Source organism: Clarias gariepinus, chromosome 26, assembly GCF_024256425.1.
Source record: "Clarias gariepinus isolate MV-2021 ecotype Netherlands chromosome 26, CGAR_prim_01v2, whole genome shotgun sequence".
NCBI lineage: Eukaryota > Metazoa > Chordata > Actinopteri > Siluriformes > Clariidae > Clarias > Clarias gariepinus.
In genome coordinates, this window is record NC_071125.1 from 23,805,623 (window position 1) to 23,825,866 (window position 20,244).

Here is a 20,244-nt window from a genome sequence, read left to right on the forward strand (position 1 = left end):
TTTAAAACTTTGCTTGTTTACTGAGTAAAGATTTTACTCAGTAATTAGCTGACAAACCAAATTTACACCATAAATTATGAAAAACTATTTTAAATTACTATACAAAAGACAACACAAGAAGACATAAAGTGCATGTACAAATTTGCAGCAACACGACAACGTGACACAACAAACTGTGATATATATACACTACCGTTCAAAAGTTTGGGGTGACTTTCTAACTCCATGATGGTTCCTGATTTTTATTTCTTTCTACATTGTAAAGGAATGCTGAAGGCGTCCAAAAAATGCATTAATCTCCTTTGAACAGTTAATGGTGAGATGTTTCTGCTACTTCTGCTCTGTAAAGACTTCATAACGCCTCTAATCTGAGGTGCTGTTAATTAGTCATTTTTCAGGCTGATAACTCTAAATGAACTTCTCGTCTGCGGCAGAGGTAGGTTTTGGTCTCGCCCTCCTGGGACGGCCTTCATGAGAGCCAGTTTCATTATGGTGCTTAACGGATTTTGCGAATGCACTTGACAATACTGTTCAAGTCTGACCTCTGTGTCTTATAATAACAACTAACTGTTGTTTTTGTTGTTGTTACATAATTACCTAATCCCATATGTGCTATTTGGAAGAAATAAGAACGAAATTTGCAAGTGACCCCAAACTTTTGAACGGTAGTGTGTATATACTGTGTAGTATACTGAGATCGTAAGTTGAGGTAAGTGCAGTTAGTTAATGCACTACCTCAACTAAAGTTAATGACATGATATATTAGATTAAAATTATGATGTGACATAATCTGGGTGCACAAACATACAGACAGACAGGGATTTTTTTTTGGCTTCTGGTCCTCCAGTGTATGAAACGTACTATATTTTTAGTTGTGTTAATTTAAATGCTGTGGCATCATCTAAACTTAGTGACAGCACTTTCCCTCAGCTTTGTAAAGTGACTCGTCTCGACCTGTGTTAACCCAGGAAACAGGAAACAGGCCTGCCAGCGCCAAAATGGCGGCCGCATAGGCGTCTCACAGCAACGGGCGGTTGTCTATGGAAGCGCTGACTCTACGAACGTGCCCACGTACATACGTCAGCACGTAAAGCCCGAGGCGTGCTCCTATTGGCTGTAGCCCCTGTTACGTCACTTCGCAGCCTTGCCAAACAATGGGCAGGAAAAAGCCACGTTGACGAGCTCGGGTTGAAGTCTTAGGGATTTAGTCGCTGTGGATAGATTTTTCCCCAAACACGGTTGAAGGTTATCTTTTTTTTTTTTTTGGCATTTTTTGTTCGAGATCCGTCATGTCATCGCCACCGAAAGAGAGAAACGAAACCCGAGCTGGACATCCCCCTGCTGGTATTAAACCGTCTTGTTTTTATTGTAATGTAAACACTGTGTCCGTGCATTAGGCCAGTTATTCACAGAGTCCTGCCTGAGGGGCAGATCCACAACAAAATATAATACAATACTGCAGTGATTTAACTGTTAGAAAGTTCTCCTGTTGTAGCCAGCCTGTGTGTTTTGTTTTATTCTGTTGTTAGAATTGTAAAACTGAAGGTGGCAGTGCAATGTGTGTGTGTGTGTGTGTGTGTGTGAGAGAGAGAGAAAGAGAGAGAGAGAGAGAGAGCTGGTGCAGTGTAAAGTACACAGACAATCAGATAACCTGAGTGCAAAGATCAAACAACACAATGTAACATTTTACAACCGAGTTTCTTAAAATGCCTGTTTCTGAGATCATTACTCAGATTCGACTCAGAGAGTCCTGAGTCAGTGTTTAACTCAGGGGAGACCGGGGCGGTGTTTAACTCGAGGAAGACCGGGGCGGTGTTTAACTGAGGAAAGACCGGGTCGGTGTTTAACTGAGGAAAGACCGGGGCGGTGTTTAACTGAGGGAAGACCGGGGCGGTGTTTAACTCGGGGAGGACCGGGGCGGTGTTTAACTGAGGGAAGACCGGGGCGGTGTTTAACTCAGGGAGGACCGGGGCGGTGTTTAACTCGGGGAGGACCGGGGCGGTGTTTAACTCGGGGAGGACCGGGGCGGTGTTTAACTCGGGGAGGACCGGGGCGGTGTTTAACTCGGGGGGGACCGGGGCGGTGTTTAACTCGGGGGGGACCGGGGCGGTGTTTAACTCGGGGGGGACCGGGGCGGTGTTTAACTCGGGGAGGACCGGGGCGGTGTTTAACTCGGGGAGGACCGGGGCGGTGTTTAACTCGGGGGAGACCGGGGCGGTGTTTAACTCGGGGGAGACCGGGGCGGTGTTTAACTCGGGGGAGACCGGGGCGGTGTTTAACTCGGGGGAGACCGGGGCGGTGTTTAACTCGGGGAAGACCGGGGCGGTGTTTAACCCGGGGAGGACCGGGGCGGTGTTTAACCCGGGGAGGACCGGGGCGGTGTTTAACCCGGGGAGGACCGGGGCGGTGTTTAACTCGGGGAGGACCGGGCGGCGTTTATCTGGGGGAAGACCGGGCGGTGTTTAACTCAGCATGTAACTCAATGTTATCACGATACCTAGATGCCGATTTGATTTGTATTGCAATTTTGCAAATATAATTATTTTATAAATATCTCATTTTGATATTAATTAAAATATATATTTTTTTAATTCTAAACAAACTTTGAAAAATAATTTGCTCCACACAGGACGCTGTACTGTTTAAAAGCACACCACCGTAGGATTACAGAAGAACAGCAACAGTTTACTACCTCAAACACTAACATGTATAAATTAAAAGTTAATTTCTAAAAATGTATATTGGTTGCTACATGAATTGCCACAAGAATGAATTGCGATATATAACTGAGATGATTTCCATCTCATTTATTTCCATATTTCATATATTTTCATGTAAAAATTCACTTCTTAAGTGTGTTTCTTATATGGTTTGTAGAGGACTGATTCAGACACGTCTGAATCATAAAACCAGTTTATCTGAAATCATTTATTTTCAAAACCTCACTCTGCGTGTTTGTTCGAGTCTCTCACAGTGCGAGCCTAACGCTTTTTGCAGTCGTCCTTAGAATTTACAATTTGTAGAAAACCTGCCCTCTCTCCTAAACATGTGCATTTATCCCATCTGTAACGCGCTCTCTCGCTCTCAGCGTTATGGGACGATCACATCTGTATGTTTTCAGGATGTAAACTCTTATAAGAACTTTTAGGTTTTGATTCTTTTTAGCTGAAGAGATCACATTAGGTTATGCAAACCAATTCCCTGATACTGATCTTGTCTGTGCTCTGAGGAAGAACAATGTGATGTAAAGTTTATTAAAGTAACATCATAAGCAGCTTTGTACATGACCCTGCATGACTCTGTGACTTCTCTTTATGTGTCATACAGTAGACGTGTCAAAGGGCGTTAAGTGTGTTGAATTATCGTTCCCCTCATTTATAACTGAGGTTTTTTGTTTTGTCGTTTGCGATCAGTGAAAGCAGGAGGGATGAGGATAGTCCAGAAGCACCAATCTGCTGGAGACTCCACAATGGACAGGAAGGAAGACAAGGACAGTAAAGAATTTGAGAGCTGCAGGTGAGATGAATATTTCTTTTTTTCTCTTTCTCACATGAATCACTTACTTTCCTGCCTTTAGCCTATACTCTGCTCCATACGCACAGACTGCGTGCACCGTTACTGTTACAGTGATACTGAGGGAGGGAGAGCATTGCAGGGTGAGATTATGGGTAAGCATGGCACAGACAGCTCACGTCTTCGAATCAGTATCGGTTATCAGACAGTGTTTAAGGTGCTTATGGTCTAGTCTTTTGGAAAAAAAGTCCTAAAAGTAGAGATTGATGCATTACTACTGTTCATAAAAGTTTATCAACTAAACAATACAACACTCTCAATTATACATTTTTACAAATAATGCATTCCTATTAAAGTTTATTTTCATTCTGAAGTCACTTTTATACAAATATGAACCACTGAGTGTTAGAGGTACGGTACGATAATCAAATAACAAATGCGGCTCCTACATCCACGAAAGACTGAGACCAAGGTGAAGTTTTGAGCGCACGTGCATGTTTAAAAATGTTTATTATAAATGAGCAATAAAATTAAACAAGTATATCCTCAGAAGTATTGATTTTGTTTGTTTGTTTCGATTTTTGTTTCCTCAAGACATATATAATATATTGGTGTCTGTAACACTAAAGGACATTTCTGCCAAGATCTGAAGGCTTTAGAGATTCCATGTTGTGTATGGTCACTGAATGTTTAAAAAAAAAATGTTTTCATTTTCAAAGTTAAAAAGTCCCTGACTTGTAGTCCCTGACTTGTAAACAAGTTTAGTTCCGGGAGCACGTTCGTAAGTTGGATTTGTTCTTAAGTCTGACAAAGTGGGTTTCGTATGCTTTTGACAAAACCATACAGTGTAAAGCTTACTCCACTTCACAAAATATGAGTGGTGCATTTGTCCCCTTTCCCGACACTGCCAGCATGTGGTCAAATACCATAACTGTACGTAAGCCTTTATAAACATTCCTAACGAGTCAGCGGACCTTGTTTAAGTTCAATCCAGGAGGAAGGACAACGCTACATGGTGTTTACACTGAGAATGAGACAATGAGAATATTGTATTTAATTGTAAATATTAGTACCGAGTGCACAAAAAAAACGGTCCAAAAAACTCCTCTTTCGTAAAGATGTTGGAAAATTTATAGTTGAGACTGGAGACTCGTTCCGTAAAGACAGTTATTATGAAAACAGTAACATACTTTAAGGATTGTCTTAGCGCAGTCTTTGTAACTTATTCGATTTGAGAATCATAATCTCAAGTTTTAGCCAGTAAAAACTGGATAACTCTGTCACAGGTGAACAGTTCTCATCAAGTTGCCTGTGTGTGTGTGTGTGTGTGTGTGTGTGTTTCCAAAAAAAAAAAATCCACCTGCTGTTATTTGTCATTTTGCTCTCTAAGCTGCAGGGCAGATAAGATAAGCTTTCCACACGTCTACGTTCCGAACGTTTCTCTCCGAGGCAGCTCCGTATACATTTCCGTCGCTCTCGGGACGGGGCCTGGCTTTCCTGGTGGAGCGCACATGTGGCCCAGCTTTTGGGTGCGCTCTCTTTCTGCCCACACGACCACAACTTCTTTTTCCTTTCTGGTGAAGCGTTTAGTCGGGTTTGTGCTTTGAGAAGGCAGTGAGTCACATTCCGCTATTTAGAGCCGCCTTTGTTACATCATTAACGATGTTTGCCAGCTCTGTGTGTGTGTGTGTTCACTTTCTCCTTTTCCATTAGCGCTGAACTAAGTGTAGTGCCAGCTCACCTTCCTGCCCCGTTTGCCCTTCGGCCCAGCACCTGATTGCTGATCCTCATCTCCTTCGGAGCGGTGCTTTCGGGTCGGGCCTTATCAGTTCCTCGAAGCTATTTGCCCTCTCCGCTTGCAGGAGAGTCCTGATTACTCTACCACAGTGAAAAGATACCGAGGTGACCTTTACCTGCCTCTTACCGCGCTCTCCCAGGATCTGAGATTCATAGTTGAAATGCCAAAACTGTGCCAAATATGTCCCGACACACTCGCTGTTTTTGGTGTTGGCAAGCGGAGCGGGAAGTTCCTGTGTATTGTGTGGTTTTTTTTTTTTTTTCTTTCCCTCGTAGGCCTTTTGTGGTTGGGTGTGTCATCATAGCTTGGTGTTTAGTTTAGCTTGTGTTGAGAGTGTGTGTGGTGTGTCTGTCTGACATGCTGTACGCTGATCCTCCAAAAACGTTGGTATGTTCAAAAATAGCAGGTCGGCATTACCATGGAAACCTGGTCATGCTCAACTCCAGGATCAGTCATGCGGTTTAGACTGGTGGAACAGCTAACAGAGGGGGGAATGAAGCCAAACCCAACTTGTGTTGGCTGTTTTAAAGCAAACTCACATGATGACGTGGATTCATGTGCTCAGTTCCTGGTCTATGACTCGTGCGCTCTCTCTCTCTCTCTCTCTCTATGAAGTAGGATTTCTTCCTCAGAATGTCAGGAACTTCTGAACTTCTCCACTCTTCCGTCAGACTACAATATCATTTACTGTAAATCGATCCACACGCAGCCACAGAAGCTGCTCAGAGCTCAGATATATAACTTTTTACCTGTTAATATGATATAAACGCATCATTGATTAATCCGAAGACATGCTTTAAAGGAAGAGACTAGTTTTTTACTCTGACTTTCGTTGCTCAGAGTCATGACTTCCTGCGACTGATGGTCGATGTGAACTCGAGCTGTGAGTCAGACAATTCAATCTGATTCAGTAGCGCTGATTTGTCTCTTCTTATAGGATTTGAATTTTCTTTTAAAAAAAACAACAACACAGAATGTATTTAACAAACACTTTAATGTTCATAATTTTACCAAAATTTATAATAAAACTATACCATAAAATAAAATAAAAAGAATCAAATACCGACCCAACAATTGAATGAATATTAAAGGATTGATTAAATTGCATAATCAGTTTTATCACAATAAACTGCTATCAATATTGTGACTTTTTTTTTTAAATGAAATTAATATTTATAAATAAATAATAATTATTTGTAATCAACTCCTAAAACGTATCATCGGTTTACTCGTGTCCACTCATAAGAAAAAGTTGTAAAAGTTCATAAGCAAGTAAGTTAGAACTTGTGAGTCATGTGACTGTGGTGGGCGGGTCAGTGTGACATCAGGGGTTTTAGGGGCGGAGCTCCTGTGAGATGTCTCTCTGTGAGATCTTCTTTCTCCTGACGAAAGCTGGTACCCGATGTGAGAACAGCGAACAGGTGGGAGAAATTGCGCGTTTGTCGCAGCTAGTGGAGCGAGGTGGCCTGGGGAGAACCTGCCACGTGCAATCTGGCTTCTTCAGACAGGCAGCAGGGTGAAGTGCAGTCGCCCCAAACGCATGCTGATGTGATGAGCCACGCACCCGCTGAGCAGGAACCGCGCTCCACCACGCTACCTGAGACGAGGGACCGAGCGTTTAACCCGGAGTGATTTGTTTGAGGCTTCGTGCTGAGCCGGAACAGCCAGACCTCTTTAATCGCTTTTCAGGGGTCACAGACTCCCCGAGAGACGTCGCTGTGAAGTACAGCAGAACATTTCCCCCTTGCTTTCAGGTTCTCTTTATCTGATCACTAATGTAGGACGATGTCTGATTAGCAGAAATCGGAGTAACGCTGACGCTAGAGGACACATCCCGCTTAGGTTGTATTTTTAAACAAAATTATGTTACAATGATATAAACATTAAGGTGTTATTAATGTAGTAATGCGGTCTCTCTGGGATATAAAAAAAAAATATACCGACAGTGAAATAAATCTGCTGTGTAACGTGCTGTTTAAAACGCGCCCATGAATGTCCTGGAAGAGTCATGAAAAAGCAGGTTAATCCAAAACTACACGCATGTTATTAAGGGTGCGACTTCTGCACACTATGATTATGATCATCCGTGAGCTTCTACACAAGCGTAGCATTTTAGCATTGTACAAAACGCAATTAAATCAAAGTATCGGAGCACACAGGCTCAGTAATCCCCATATTGTTTCTGATTTTATTTCGGTATTTTTACCCCAAATAATAACTTTTGATATCTAATTTTTCCTTTTAGTTTTGTCTGATTGTTAAGTCTTTGTGTCTGTTTATTTGTTTATTTTGACGTCAATCAAGCCGTCTACCTGTCTGTTAGTTTAGTTGTTTACCAGTCAGTCAGTCTGTCTGTCTGTCGTGCCGTCTGAGCCAACCTGTGATAAACGATGCTTCTCAGTAATTGTACCAGTCGGAGGCGTGCTGTTGGTTTTTATCAAACAGATCATTCGAGCATGTCCTGCTCCGTGAGGGAATTAAACAGTGCGGCGCGAGCGTGACGAGACTCGGAGAGGAGCGCGCACTGACGGCCTGATCGTTATTTTCATGCTAGTTTCCTCCCAGTGTGAGAAGCGCGCCAGAATAGTCACGTGTCAGGTTTGTTGATGGTTTTAATGGAACAATGAGTGTCAGGTCACTGTAGCAGGAGTGTGTGTATAGTGTGTAATGTGCTGTGTGAAGTAACGTGCATGTGTGGTGGGTAGAGCGTAATGTGTGTAACGACTACAAAGATTTAATATATATAGTGTGTGTGTCGGTGTGGGAGTGTAGTATATAAAGTGTAATGTGCAGTGTGTGTGTGTGTGTGTGTATAAAGTGTTTGTGTGTGTGTGTGCAGGTAGTCCCCGATTCACGAATGAGTTCTGTTCCGGAAACACGTTTGTAAGTCTGATTTGTTCTTAAGTCCGCCAAAGTAAGTCTTGTACGCCTTTGACACGAATATACAATGTAAAACACACTGATCCACTAAATCTGTGTTGTCTCTGCGCCTTTAAACCGCGAGAGGAATTCCGGACGCCATTTTATTTCAGAGCTGTTTTTCACTGTATTAGACTGTGAACTATGTTCCGTTGAAGATTTTCTAAAATTAGGATTATTTATTACAGCTTTACAGGACAGACATTTTCTATCATCATGCTTCCGGACTGATTTACTCACAATATAGTGGATTTTATACATTTGCTTACACACTGAAAATATTGTATAGAATTGTAAATATTGGTATCTGGTGCACTGCAGTGTTTTTTTGTTGTTGTTGTTGTTGTACAATACACGTTAACTAGGTCTGTGATTGAATCGAAAATAGAACCGCGGTCCATTAGTATCTGCGGAAAATCGTAACAGTGTGTAATTTATGAAGTGTAATGTGTGTGTATAGTGTGCAAAGTGTGTATAGGGTGTAGTGTATTGTGTGATTGTGTATCACATTGTCACCTTATGTCGTCTCGTTGTCACCTTGTCACGTCACCGTCATAAGACACCCAAAGCAAAAAAAAATGGTTTCTATGGCGATGCAGGGTTGCCGGGGTCAGCGATAGCTTTTAATAGTGGATTACATCACTTTCCAAAAATGAACACCCAGCCAGTCTCTCTCTCTCTCTCTCTCTCTCTCTCTCTCTCATGTGTTTCCTACATCTATTTTTCTGTTGAATTTTGTCTGTCTGTCTCTATCGGTCTCATTCTCACACTCTGTCTATCAGTCGATCTCTCTCTCTCTCTCTCTCTCTCTCTCTCTCTTTCTTTCTCTCTCTCTCTTTATCTACACACACAATCTCCTCCCTGCGTGTTTTTTCCTCCGTGTTATCTCCCCAGTGCGTGAGGTTAAATATGTAAATTGTGTCATCATTATGCAGAATGCTTTCTTTCTCATTAGAGTCGTTTAGGGAGGTTCAGCTCCATCCCTTCTTCCCTCGTCCGCTCCATCCCTCCGTCTCTCAGAGCTGTGAGATTTCCCACTCTCCACCGTGCGTCACTTCAAAGACAAAAAAAAAAAAAAAAAAGCCCTCCCATGTAGCCCAGAGCTAGTTGTCCTGGTTATTAACCTTGGCACTGGCTTTATTTTTGGGGTTCTTCAGCTTGCTCTTGTCCTCTGCTGAGTGTCGGTGCTCAGGCAGAGAGGATGTTTCTCAGCCAGTACACTGCTGCCCCCTGCAGGAACAATGTGGTATCGCTTATGTCTGATTGAGTAACTTTGTTACAAAATAAACTGATTAGTATCAGATAAATTTAAACATGTTCTGAAGTGTGTGTGAGTGTACTGAAGTGTGTGAGCATGAGATTATAGACTGACATGTGGAGCAACATAATGAGCCGTTTTGAAAAGCGAACAGTCTAATCCAGAGATCAGAATGAAATGATTAACGGAATTCAATATATTATCGAGGATTAGCTCAAAGTTAATCCAGTTTATTCGAGTGATTTCTTTTTTTTTTGCGACTGATTGGCCAGGGAATAAAAAAATATACAAAATAAAAATTCTATGTCATTCCCAGCTTACCTTAAATCATTTTGTTAATTCCAGAAGCTTAACTGTAAAACCAAAAAACACAGACAGCAGCACTTTTTAAAATAATCCACTTCCTGTAGGATCACATTTAAAAGCCGTACTGAAATGATGTCACCTCTAGAAGAGCCGAATTATAAACATGACTGATCAAAACAGATTAAAGAACTAAAATTAAGCAGCTGTGTCTAATCTTCATCATCTAATCCTTCTACTTCGGCCATGGACTTCCTTTGCGTCCTTAAAACCCGCGTAAGCGTCTTCCGCGCTCGGGACGCTCCTCCGCTAGAGCCACCGGCGGCGCAGAGAAATAAGGTCTTTGAGATCTTTTCCCTCGACTGATAGATTTAGTAATTTCATTCTGTACGGAGACGGGATCATTTTTCACACCGAGGTCAATCATGACACCTGACCCTCTCCCGTGTGCTGCTGTGACGCCGTGGCGTGCTCGCCGCGCCAGAAACAAATGAGAGTCATTTCAGGAAGTGACAGCGGCCGAGGCCTGGAGTCACAGTTACACCACACAGCACTCACATGGAGCTACGCTGCTTCTTTTATAGGTCACACACACACACACACCTTGTACAAAAACGGTCAATTATGAGGGGCGTTCAAGTCAAAGCGAGACTTTTAATTGTGTAGAATCGAAGTAAAAACTCCCTTTATTTGTCTCTATAATCCCCTGCTACACTAATGCACTCATCTCAGTGTCCATCAATGTAGAACGGTTTCTCAGCCATCATCTGAATCCCCCGGCCTCCCAGGAACTCCTTTAGCGGCCCATGTCATCTCAAGTCCCGGTTTGACTGATAATTTTTCTAATGTTCTGAACAACTGAAAAAAAATGTGTTTCTGATCTGTTGCTGATCAAATTTTTTTGTTTGTTTTATAATGTTTGTTAAAAGTCAAAATTTGGTTGAACAGTTCTCACACACACACACACACACACACACATACACACACAATGTAGTTAATAGACATCTGATTGGCGTATTGGTTTAATGTGTGAAGGTCATGTGACCTCTGTCCTCCCGTAAATGTGACGTTCTGTGTTGATTAACGCCGATGTTGGAAGTGGATTCGATTATTCGGCCGTGCGTGTTGACCTTCAGCTAATCAGGAGCGTATCTGTGTGATTAGCCTGAGCTCCGCCTCCTCGCTGATGAAGGAGAGGAAATGAAACCCAGAGTCACTTAACATCTCATTCCAGTTTACGTATTTATTAATACTCAATGCCTATTTGTGCGGTTTATAGAGTGTGTGTGTGTGTGTGTGTGTGTGTGTGTGTGTGTGTGTGTGTGTGTGTGAGAGAGAGATGTGGTGCTGGAGTGGTTTTATACCTCTGTGGTGTTTGAGAGCTTCACAGAGCTTCACTTTTCTCTTTTACTGCTGTGAAAATCTATCATGTAGTGTTTCGTCCCGAAGTTTTTCATTTCCTCGTCAGTGTCTCAGAGTGAGCGCATTCGGGTGTGCTGTGGAGCCAAATTATTACTTTTTTTTTTTTTTTTTTTTTTTTTTTTTATATTTATGTTTTTATACATATAGGGTTTAAAAGTTTATTTATTTTTACATTTTTCATAACTAATAATTGAACGTGTTTATAGTCAATAATTGATTAGTGATTAATAAGGAAACACTGGCAATAAAAATACGGAGCTTTGCCTGGATAGCAAGTGCGTCCTCTGGTGGTGATTAAGTTCTCTGCGAGCAACAGAGAAATATTGTGCAAAACATCGTCTGTAAATAGTGTCATTTGTTAAAGCGTTAATTACAATCCAGAATCCAGATTCACATCACATGTAAATTATAATGCAAATATTTAACCTTTTACTTTTTTTTGTTAAAGATTTATGTTAAACAACTTAATTATCACTTTTATTTATTTTATTATCTAGTTTCATAATATTAGTTAGTTTGTTGGTTGTAGCTCAATTTTACCCTACGTCAGTGTTCAATTGTGTATATGTTATGCTAAACAAACTATTTTTTAAATAAATTCTTAAATGCGTAATCATTAATTATTAATGTTTCTATTGAATATACATGAGTTTCAAAAACTACACAGTTAGATTGTGGACCACAGGTGAGTCAGCCTTATATATTTATTTGTGTGTGTGTGTGCAGGTGTGTGTTTGTGTGTTTATTGGCTAAAAGATGTGTGTACGGTGTTCAGATTGTAAATCACTTTACTTTTTCTGGATAACACGACTTTTTTCGGACGTTGTTGAAATAAGTCTTAGTATCTTATACATTAGTTTTTCTTGTTTTGTGCTCATTATTAAAGCATCTTATATGTTACGTACTTGAAGTCAGTGATTACTTTTATAATAAACATTTTTATGTTTTATTGTATTATTCTTCCTCACGTCTTTCTGCACGGCCCTCCTGAGCAGCAGTGGGCGCTGTGTCGAATTAGTTTTTCCCCGATTTTGAAAGGTTGTATTAAGTCGGTTTAACTCCTTCGTACTCCTCAGCTCAGAGTTTTCGAAGAGATTTTACCGAATCGTTAAATAGTGAAGAATCGTAGACCCGACTGTGTGCACATGTTCCATTAATTCTCTGTATTTTTAACATGTGATGTTTTTTCTCCTCTTTGCAGCCCACCGAAGATGCCAGTCGTGGTTTCTGGAGTAGTTACAAAGGTACGACACACACACACACACACACACACACACACACACACACACACACAGGTTGATATAAGCAGTGTGTTAAGGGGATGTGGTTCATGGAGGTGACTCTGTTTATCGAGGCTTCACTTTGTATCTGCGGCTCCACAGACAGATGCTGACTGACTGCACATCATGTATAATTCACATCCTGTCTGGAGCCCTCTGAGGCCCTGCTGGAGTGTGTGTGTGTGTGTGTGTGTGTAAATCAGTGTGCAGGTAAGGGTTCTCTCCTCCCTCTGGAGAGTCCACTTTCTGACATGAAAGAAGCGAGCGAGAGGCAGCGCTGCTCCTGAAGCTTCAAACAAAAGCCCACGGAAAGATCCGGGAACAGATTCACACCGTCAGAGCCACAGATCTCTTTCAGGCATTTTTCCATTTGTCCCGAACACACGATGTGAAAGGAAGCAGATAGATGGATAGAAAGATTTCCTTTTTTTTTTTTTTTTTTTACAAAACATTAACAACGCGTCCCTGAAGTGTTTTATTCCTCTTAAACAAGTTATTATTTATCAAAGAACAAAACATCATACGTCGTATCTATTTATAATTGATTTTATTTTACATGAAACATAAAAAATGCGTACAAACATCTCTACTCTGAAGTTACAGCTTCACCTCTGACACTGGAGACTCCTTCCATAGACGTTTTAAATAAATTTTTATTGTGATTAAATTTCACCATGTTATCCTTTATTGTGAATGTCGACTGTATAGACGTCTCTGGGAATCAGCTGTTACCATAGAAACAGTAACTTATTAACAGTAACGAGTCTGTTAATGTGAACCTGAAGTCATTATGTGTAAACTTTTTCTGTTAGAGCAAAAAGCGTCAAAAACATATTCTACATCATTTCCACAAGAGACAAAAAACCGTTTCAGGATGCAGTGTTTAGAGTTTCCTCCCCCACCACCTCTCTCTCTGTCTCTCCATCCCTCCCGCCCTCTCTCTCTCTCTCTCTCCCTCTCTTGCTCTCCCACCTCTCTCTCTGTCTCTCCATCCCTCCCGCCCTCTCTCTCTCTCTCTCTCTCTCTCTCTCTCCCTACCTCCCTCCCTCTTTCCCCTCTCTCTCTCCGTCGCTCCCTCCCTCTCTCTCTCCCTCTCTCTTTCTCTCTCTTCCTCTTTCCCTCTCCTTTTCTCTCTCTCTTTTTCTCCCTCCCTCTCTCTCTCTCGCCCCCCTCTCTCTCTTTATCTCTCTCTCCCTCTCTCTCTCTCTCTCTCCCTTTCCTCCCTCTCTCTCCGTCTCTCCCTCCCTCTCTCTCTCTTCCTCCCTCTCTCTCTCTCTTCCTCCCTCTCTCTCTCTCATTCTTCCTCTCTCTCTCTCTCTCTCTCTCTCTCCCTCTCTTGCTCTCCCACCTCTCTCTCCCCCCCACCTCCCTCTCTCTCTCTCGCGCTCTCTCACTCTCTTTCCCTCTCTCTCTCTCTCTCTCTCTCTCCCTCTCTCTCTCCCTACCTCCCTCCCTTCCTCTCTCTCTCTCTCTCTCCCTCTCTCCCTCCCTCTTTCCCCTCTCTCTCTCTCTGTCTCTCCCTCCCTCTCTCTCTCTCATTCTTCCTCTCTCTCTCTCCCTCTCTTGCTCTCCCACCTCTCTCTCCCCCCCACCTCTCTCTCTCTCTCTCGCGCTCTCTCACTCTCTTTCCCTCTCTCTCTCCCTATCTTTTTCTCTCTCTCTCTCTCTCTCTCTCTCTCTCCCCCTTTCCCCCCTCTCTCCCTGTAAAATTCGCTCTCTGCTATTTATTTCTATTCTGTGTCCTGTAACTGATCCCTTTGTCCTCCTGTGGGCTCCTAAAGAGACCCGCTGTTGTAGAAAATTGCAATTTAGAGTTAAAATGCTGTAAGTGTTTAACTGTGAAGCGAGCAGCATGTAACACATCAGATTTCACTTTATTAGCCTTTTATTAGTCCCCGGGGACGGGGCAAACCTCGGCTTCATTCAGAGCAGAGGGATCGTGTCGAAACCTCCATCATGACCCTAATCTCCAGCTGTAATGTGGGATTGGCCCGTCACTGTCACCTCCGCCGCGTCGTGATGTAACACACACATACATACCGTTATGAATACCATACAGAAATGTCCTTTTGTAACTGTAACGTTCATGCTTAATAGGGCTGTAGCTATCGAATATTTTACTAATGGAGTATTTAATCAAAAATTTTTTTTGATTATTTAAGTAATCGGATAAAATGTACTTTTGCTTAATTAAACAGCCTTGTAAAATTTATAATAGAAACAAAGATTAATTGCTTTTCTTCTTATAAAAATCTAATTCAATTTTTTAAATGCATACAGCATTTTATCAAAAATAAACACTTATTTCACTTATGTCATTATTTACAATACAAGGAGGAGCTTAAAGTTGACTGAGATGAATTAAGTGCATTACAGTGCCGTACATTCTTATTTTAAAGCCTTTTCTCAAATGCAAAAACTAAAAAAAGCATTTCAAATGACTATAAGTGTCACAAAAAAACTAAGGCACACATTAAATAAAATAAATAATTATAGAAGAACACTAAGTTGTGCAACTTTCAAAACTAAAGTTTCTAAATCTACATCTCAGGGATAACATAAACCTTTACTGACAATTTCCGTCGTTTCTCTTGCTGGTTTCTTCTTCTCTTGACTCGCTGATAACTTCATCGCTCCCGTCCATTTTGCAGTCCGCAACAGAACGCTCCCTCAAATCAACACACAGCTAACTGTTTGCGTCTCCTTCCGCTTTGTGGGTGACGTAAGTACAAATTGTACTAAAATTAATTAAAAGAAGCTTCGATGCAGAATATTTTGTTTTAATCATTTTTATAATTGAATTACTTGAGTTACTCGAGGAATCATTTTAGCGCTAATGCTTAAACATTAAATAGGAAGATTTTGGGGAACAGTTACGCCCTTAAAGAAGCCAGAATGGAATAAGTATCACTGGACACTGCATGAGATGAACTGGTCACGACACAGAATACATTATTATCGACTGTGAGGAATTCTTCTTCAAAGTGAATCAATATCCTTAGAATATTTTTGTAAAGCTTCTCTACACAGAGTTTCTACAGAGCTGTGGATCAGACGTAGACCATCCATTAGATTAGATTTTTTTTTTGGCATTGAGATTTTCAATTAGATTCAACAGAAGCGCTGGATACTCTAACACAATTACAGTTTTTGCAAAAGATGCAACCACTTCCTGGTTTGTGCAAAAACCTGTGATATATATATATTTTTAGATTATTATAAATTCCATTTTATGCATCTTAACGTTTGTAAGTTTATAAAAAAAAAAAGTTAAAATGTGGATTGATTCTGAATCAATCAAAAAGGAAAAGAAAAAACAATCATATGCACCAACAGGTAAAGGAACAGACCTCAGTACCTGGGAAGCATTAGATTTTGAAATGGACAAACAGTAAATGGATGGTTTTTGCTTTTGAGGAACAACTGGAGAGTGGTAGAGTAATAGAAGAAGAGTAAGGAAAAATTGTTGCAAAACCTTATGCCGCCCACTGCACCGCTTGCACATTACTTTGGAAATATTTCTTACTTTTGCTTGATTTATCTATATAAAATGATTTCTTTTAGGCAACACATCACCACATTGGGATTAAGAGCGCCGCCCTAATGCAGAGAGAGAGAGAAAGAGGGAGAGAAAGTGAGAGGGTGTTTTTTCTGGTATCTCCGGGGTATTTTTCTCCCGACCTGAAGAGTTTCTGTGATGCTCCTCCCTGAATGCTTGTGAGAACTCGGGCTGTGTTATAGATTCCTGCTGAGCTTCAGATGAATTTCATGTTTTATTCAGTTAGAGTTCTGTAACTTCTGCTCAGAAGTGTGAGGTTAGACAGGATTGGGGGAATGACTCGAAGCCCCTTGTCTCGCTCGTGGGCTGGATCAGAGATCTCTCATGGCTGTGCGGAGTTTCCTCAAAGCAGCACGTTAGTGTTCAAACTGCAGCGGCGCTAAAATCCAGTACCGTTTTGCTGTTTTTTTTTTTTATTTCTCTATTTAAGTCCTGTTTTTTGTTTCATATTTTAATGAGAAGTACAGATGCACAGTATCTGTCAGTGCTTCAGTTTGTTTTTCTGCTTTGGGGATTTCCCTTTGATGATTCTACATAAAATCATTTACCAATAGGTCATCTACAGACAGGAAACTGTTTTTGGAAACCAAAATTCTGTTTGTTCTGCATGTTGTTACATAAAAAGGAAAAGGGTGGGGCTGGAAATTTACTCATTTGTTTACTCACTTTCATCAGAATCAGAAAAAGCTGTATTGCCAAGTGTGTTTGCACATACAAGGAATTTGTTTTGATAACAGAAACTTCTAGGGAATAAAAAAAAAGAAAAAAAGGAGTTTTGGGGTTTTATCGAATAAGTTGAATAAATATCAGTAGTATTGTTGAAGAAACTGCTCTTGTGCTTGACTGTCCCGGTGTTCGGTGCTCTGTAGCGTCGACCTGACAGCAAAAGTTTAAAGAAAACGTGGCTCGGGGTCCAAAGTGCGGTTCCGAGCCCGTTTCTTCACTCTGGATATATAGTTCTTGCAGCGTGAGCAGGGGAGCGCAAATTATTCTTTCAGTAGTTCGGACCGTCCTTTAAAGTCTGATTTTGTATCTGAGCCAAACCAGACGGTTACTGAAGTGCACACAACAGATTTAATGATGACTGAGTAGAACAATGTGAAGAGCTTCTGCAGCAGATTAAACGTCTTCAGCTGGTGAAGGAAATCCAACCTCTCATGGGCCTTTTAACAGTGGAGTCAATGTGATCGTCCCACTTTAGGTCCTGAATGGTGATGTCATTCTCAGGATTAGGTACTGTAAAGCATATCTCACCTGTAAGCCCTTCTCATGGGTTCAGAAGATGAAGAGCTGAAACATGACGCAGTTCTGTTGTTTTTTTTGTTGTTATTTTATTTCCCCACACACATGTGCATGGCGATGGAGTTAAACACTAGATGCCCTTTAAAGGCGTATTGGTCACAGGAAAGCATGAACATGTGAGTTATGTAAGTGATGGACAGGGACACGGCCAGGATCCAGCACAGTGTTTAAGTGCTATTGATTTCTGCTGTAAGTTTCTACCGAGTGAAATCGTCCTGATATCTGATTCAGTGTCAGTGTTCGTGGTCCTGAACATCTGCTTGTATAGCGTAAAACATTTGCTTTGTCCTTTTTATGTTTTTATTCCAGCATAATTTCAGTAGAAACCTACAGTCACTGTGTTTTTTTAGTTTCAGCAAGCGGAAAGATGTCGATATTCTCAATGCGAAGTACGAAATTAGAAAAATATACAAAAATTTCAGTACGAAATGGAAATGTGTAAAATTTTTGGTTTCTGTTCTCTAACCCAAACTTTCTGTGTGTGTTTGTGTGTGCACTCTCGCGCTCCTCAGGGCGATAAGGACTTCACCCCAGCCGCAGCCCAGGTGGCCCACACGAAGCCAGTACCCTCGGTGCAGAAGCTGCCGCCGTCCCACCACATCAACCAGCACATCCACCAGCCCCGCAAGTGAACCTTCTCCGCCTTCTTCCAGTGCACGAGGACCACACCAAAACCGCCAGCCGATTCTCAAGCGATTCCCCACACCTTCTCATCTTATTCCCATCTGATTCCCAGACAGTCCCCAGCCACTTCCCAAATGGTTTTGTCAGTTCTTTGCCAATTCCCAGTCACTTTTGACGTTGCCCAACCAGTTTACAACCAATTCCCAATCTGATCCCAGCCCACTCCTGACCCATCTCAAACGACTTTTCTCTGATTTTCCAACCAAATTTCAACCAGGTTCCAATCAGTTAACAGCCGCTTGCCTACCAGTTTCCAATGATGTCCCCCAGTTCCTAACCTATTCCCAAATAATACCCAGTATTTATACCCAGTTCGATACCAATTTCCTAACCAATTTCTAACCAGTTTCCAGTTCTCAACCAATTCCATCAGAATTCCATCTAAATGCCAACCCAAGCGAGTACCCATTCCTTCCCAACCAGTCAATCCCCCAAGTTTTGCCAACCAGCACCAAAATGATCAACTATTTTATATCTAATTGCCAAACACCTCCTAATTAGTTCCCAAGCCACTACTCAGGTTCACCAGGGGACTCGCAGCATTCCTCACGGCCCCTTTCTGTCTGTGCCTGCCAGCCTTCTGCCTTGACCAACATCCTAAGAACCTCGTCTTTCTCTCTCTTACACACACACACACTCACACACACACACGATATAAACAAGCCCAGTTCTGTTCTCTTGTTCCTTTTAAAATCTTATACACTAAATCCGTCACGACCACAGATGTGCCGAGTTAATTCTACAGCTGTACTGAATGAACGGTTAATTGAGGTTTTTTTTTCCTATGCTCTTGTTAAAAACTCCTGTTATTTCTGGAATTCTGTAAAGTGTACAAATCGGTTCATGTAAGTCGATGATGTGATGTTAGAAAATAGGCGTGGCTGTCTGAATAAAGAGTTAATATAAAATCATCGTTATCGGGTTGTTATGTGGCTTTGTTTTCTATCTGGGTTAAGAGATGTTTAATCTATCCCCAGCTTTACATTTGTTCAATTTAATTCAATTTTATTTTATTTCAATCAATCAATCAACATTTATTTATATAGCACTTTTTTAGCAACCTAAGTTGAACCAAAGGGCTTCACAGCACTAAAAATGACAATAAAATGGCAATAAAAAAACAAAAACTAAATAAAACACAATTTTAAATAAATAAATGAAAAATATAATAATAGTAATAATTATAATTATAAAAAATATTTATAAAACGTGTATATGGTCATTGCCTCAAAGCAGCTTCACAAAATCAAAAGAAATTAAATTTGTCAATTTTTTTCTTATATTTTTGTTTCTTTGTCACTTTTTCTGTATTTCTCTTTTTCTGTATATGTCTCTCTCTCTTCTCCTCCATCGTCTTTTTTTCTCTGTCTCAGACTCTGTTACACTGTCTCTATCTCTCTGTCCCTTTCTTTTTGTTTCTCTACTTTTCTCTGTTCCAGTCTCTCTCTCTCTCTCTCTCTCTCTCTCTCCCTCTGTACACACCAGGTGTCTGAGAGCGCACTGTTCGCTCTCACTCGGGATTAAAACCTCATACGTTTTGTAGAAGTGGAATTTTTGGAGCACTGTTGCATTCAGGTCAAGGTCTTGCTGTTCCACAGTGTGTTATCAGGTGTTTACCTGGACTGATATGGAAGCAGGTACAGGGTCGTCGTGACCCTGGGTCTCTCTGATCTCACGCAGCTTCGTCTTTAACCACGTCATCATTTATCACACAGTGAGTGCGTTATTACCAACTTCTGTCAGAACTGCTGTTAAGGGAAATGAATCAATACCTCCTGTCAGAATCCTGAACTTAACAGCGTTCTGATATATAAGTAATAGATAATAGAATTTTGAATCATAGAGCCGTAACACCCATCATTTTATATCGATTCAGAGATTTACTTAGATTTACTTTTCACATCGACCTCATTGTGAAGCTGAGGTTAGAGTGTAGGGTCAGACAGGATACAGCGCCCCCTAGAGCAGATAGGGTCAAGGGCTTAATAGTGGTGCCTGGGCTTCAGCAACTCAGAAAGCCACAGACTTAACTGCGTAAAGCATCTTTTTTTCACAAGGATTTCCACTTTAAATTGACTATTTTTCAGTTTTGGGCAACTAGTGGACCGATTTAAATGCCCAAATATAATATTTTTACACACACACACACACACACACACACACACACACACTGCAATCAGCCATACATGGGGCAGTGGTGGCTCAC

The 20,244-nt window shown here is 41.3% G+C and overlaps 1 protein-coding gene across 1 annotated transcript; it reads left to right on the forward strand.

Annotated features, from left to right (window-relative positions):
- Positions 1-1,136: 1,136 nt before the first annotated feature.
- dap (death-associated protein) lies at positions 1,137-18,955 on the forward strand. Its single transcript, XM_053488167.1, has 4 exons — positions 1,137-1,344; positions 3,414-3,516; positions 12,415-12,457; positions 17,867-18,955. Exons 1-4 carry the CDS (start codon positions 1,290-1,292, stop codon positions 17,984-17,986), a joined length of 321 nt encoding a protein of 106 aa, XP_053344142.1. The 5' UTR covers positions 1,137-1,289; the 3' UTR covers positions 17,987-18,955.
- The last annotated feature ends 1,289 nt before the right edge of the window (positions 18,956-20,244 follow it).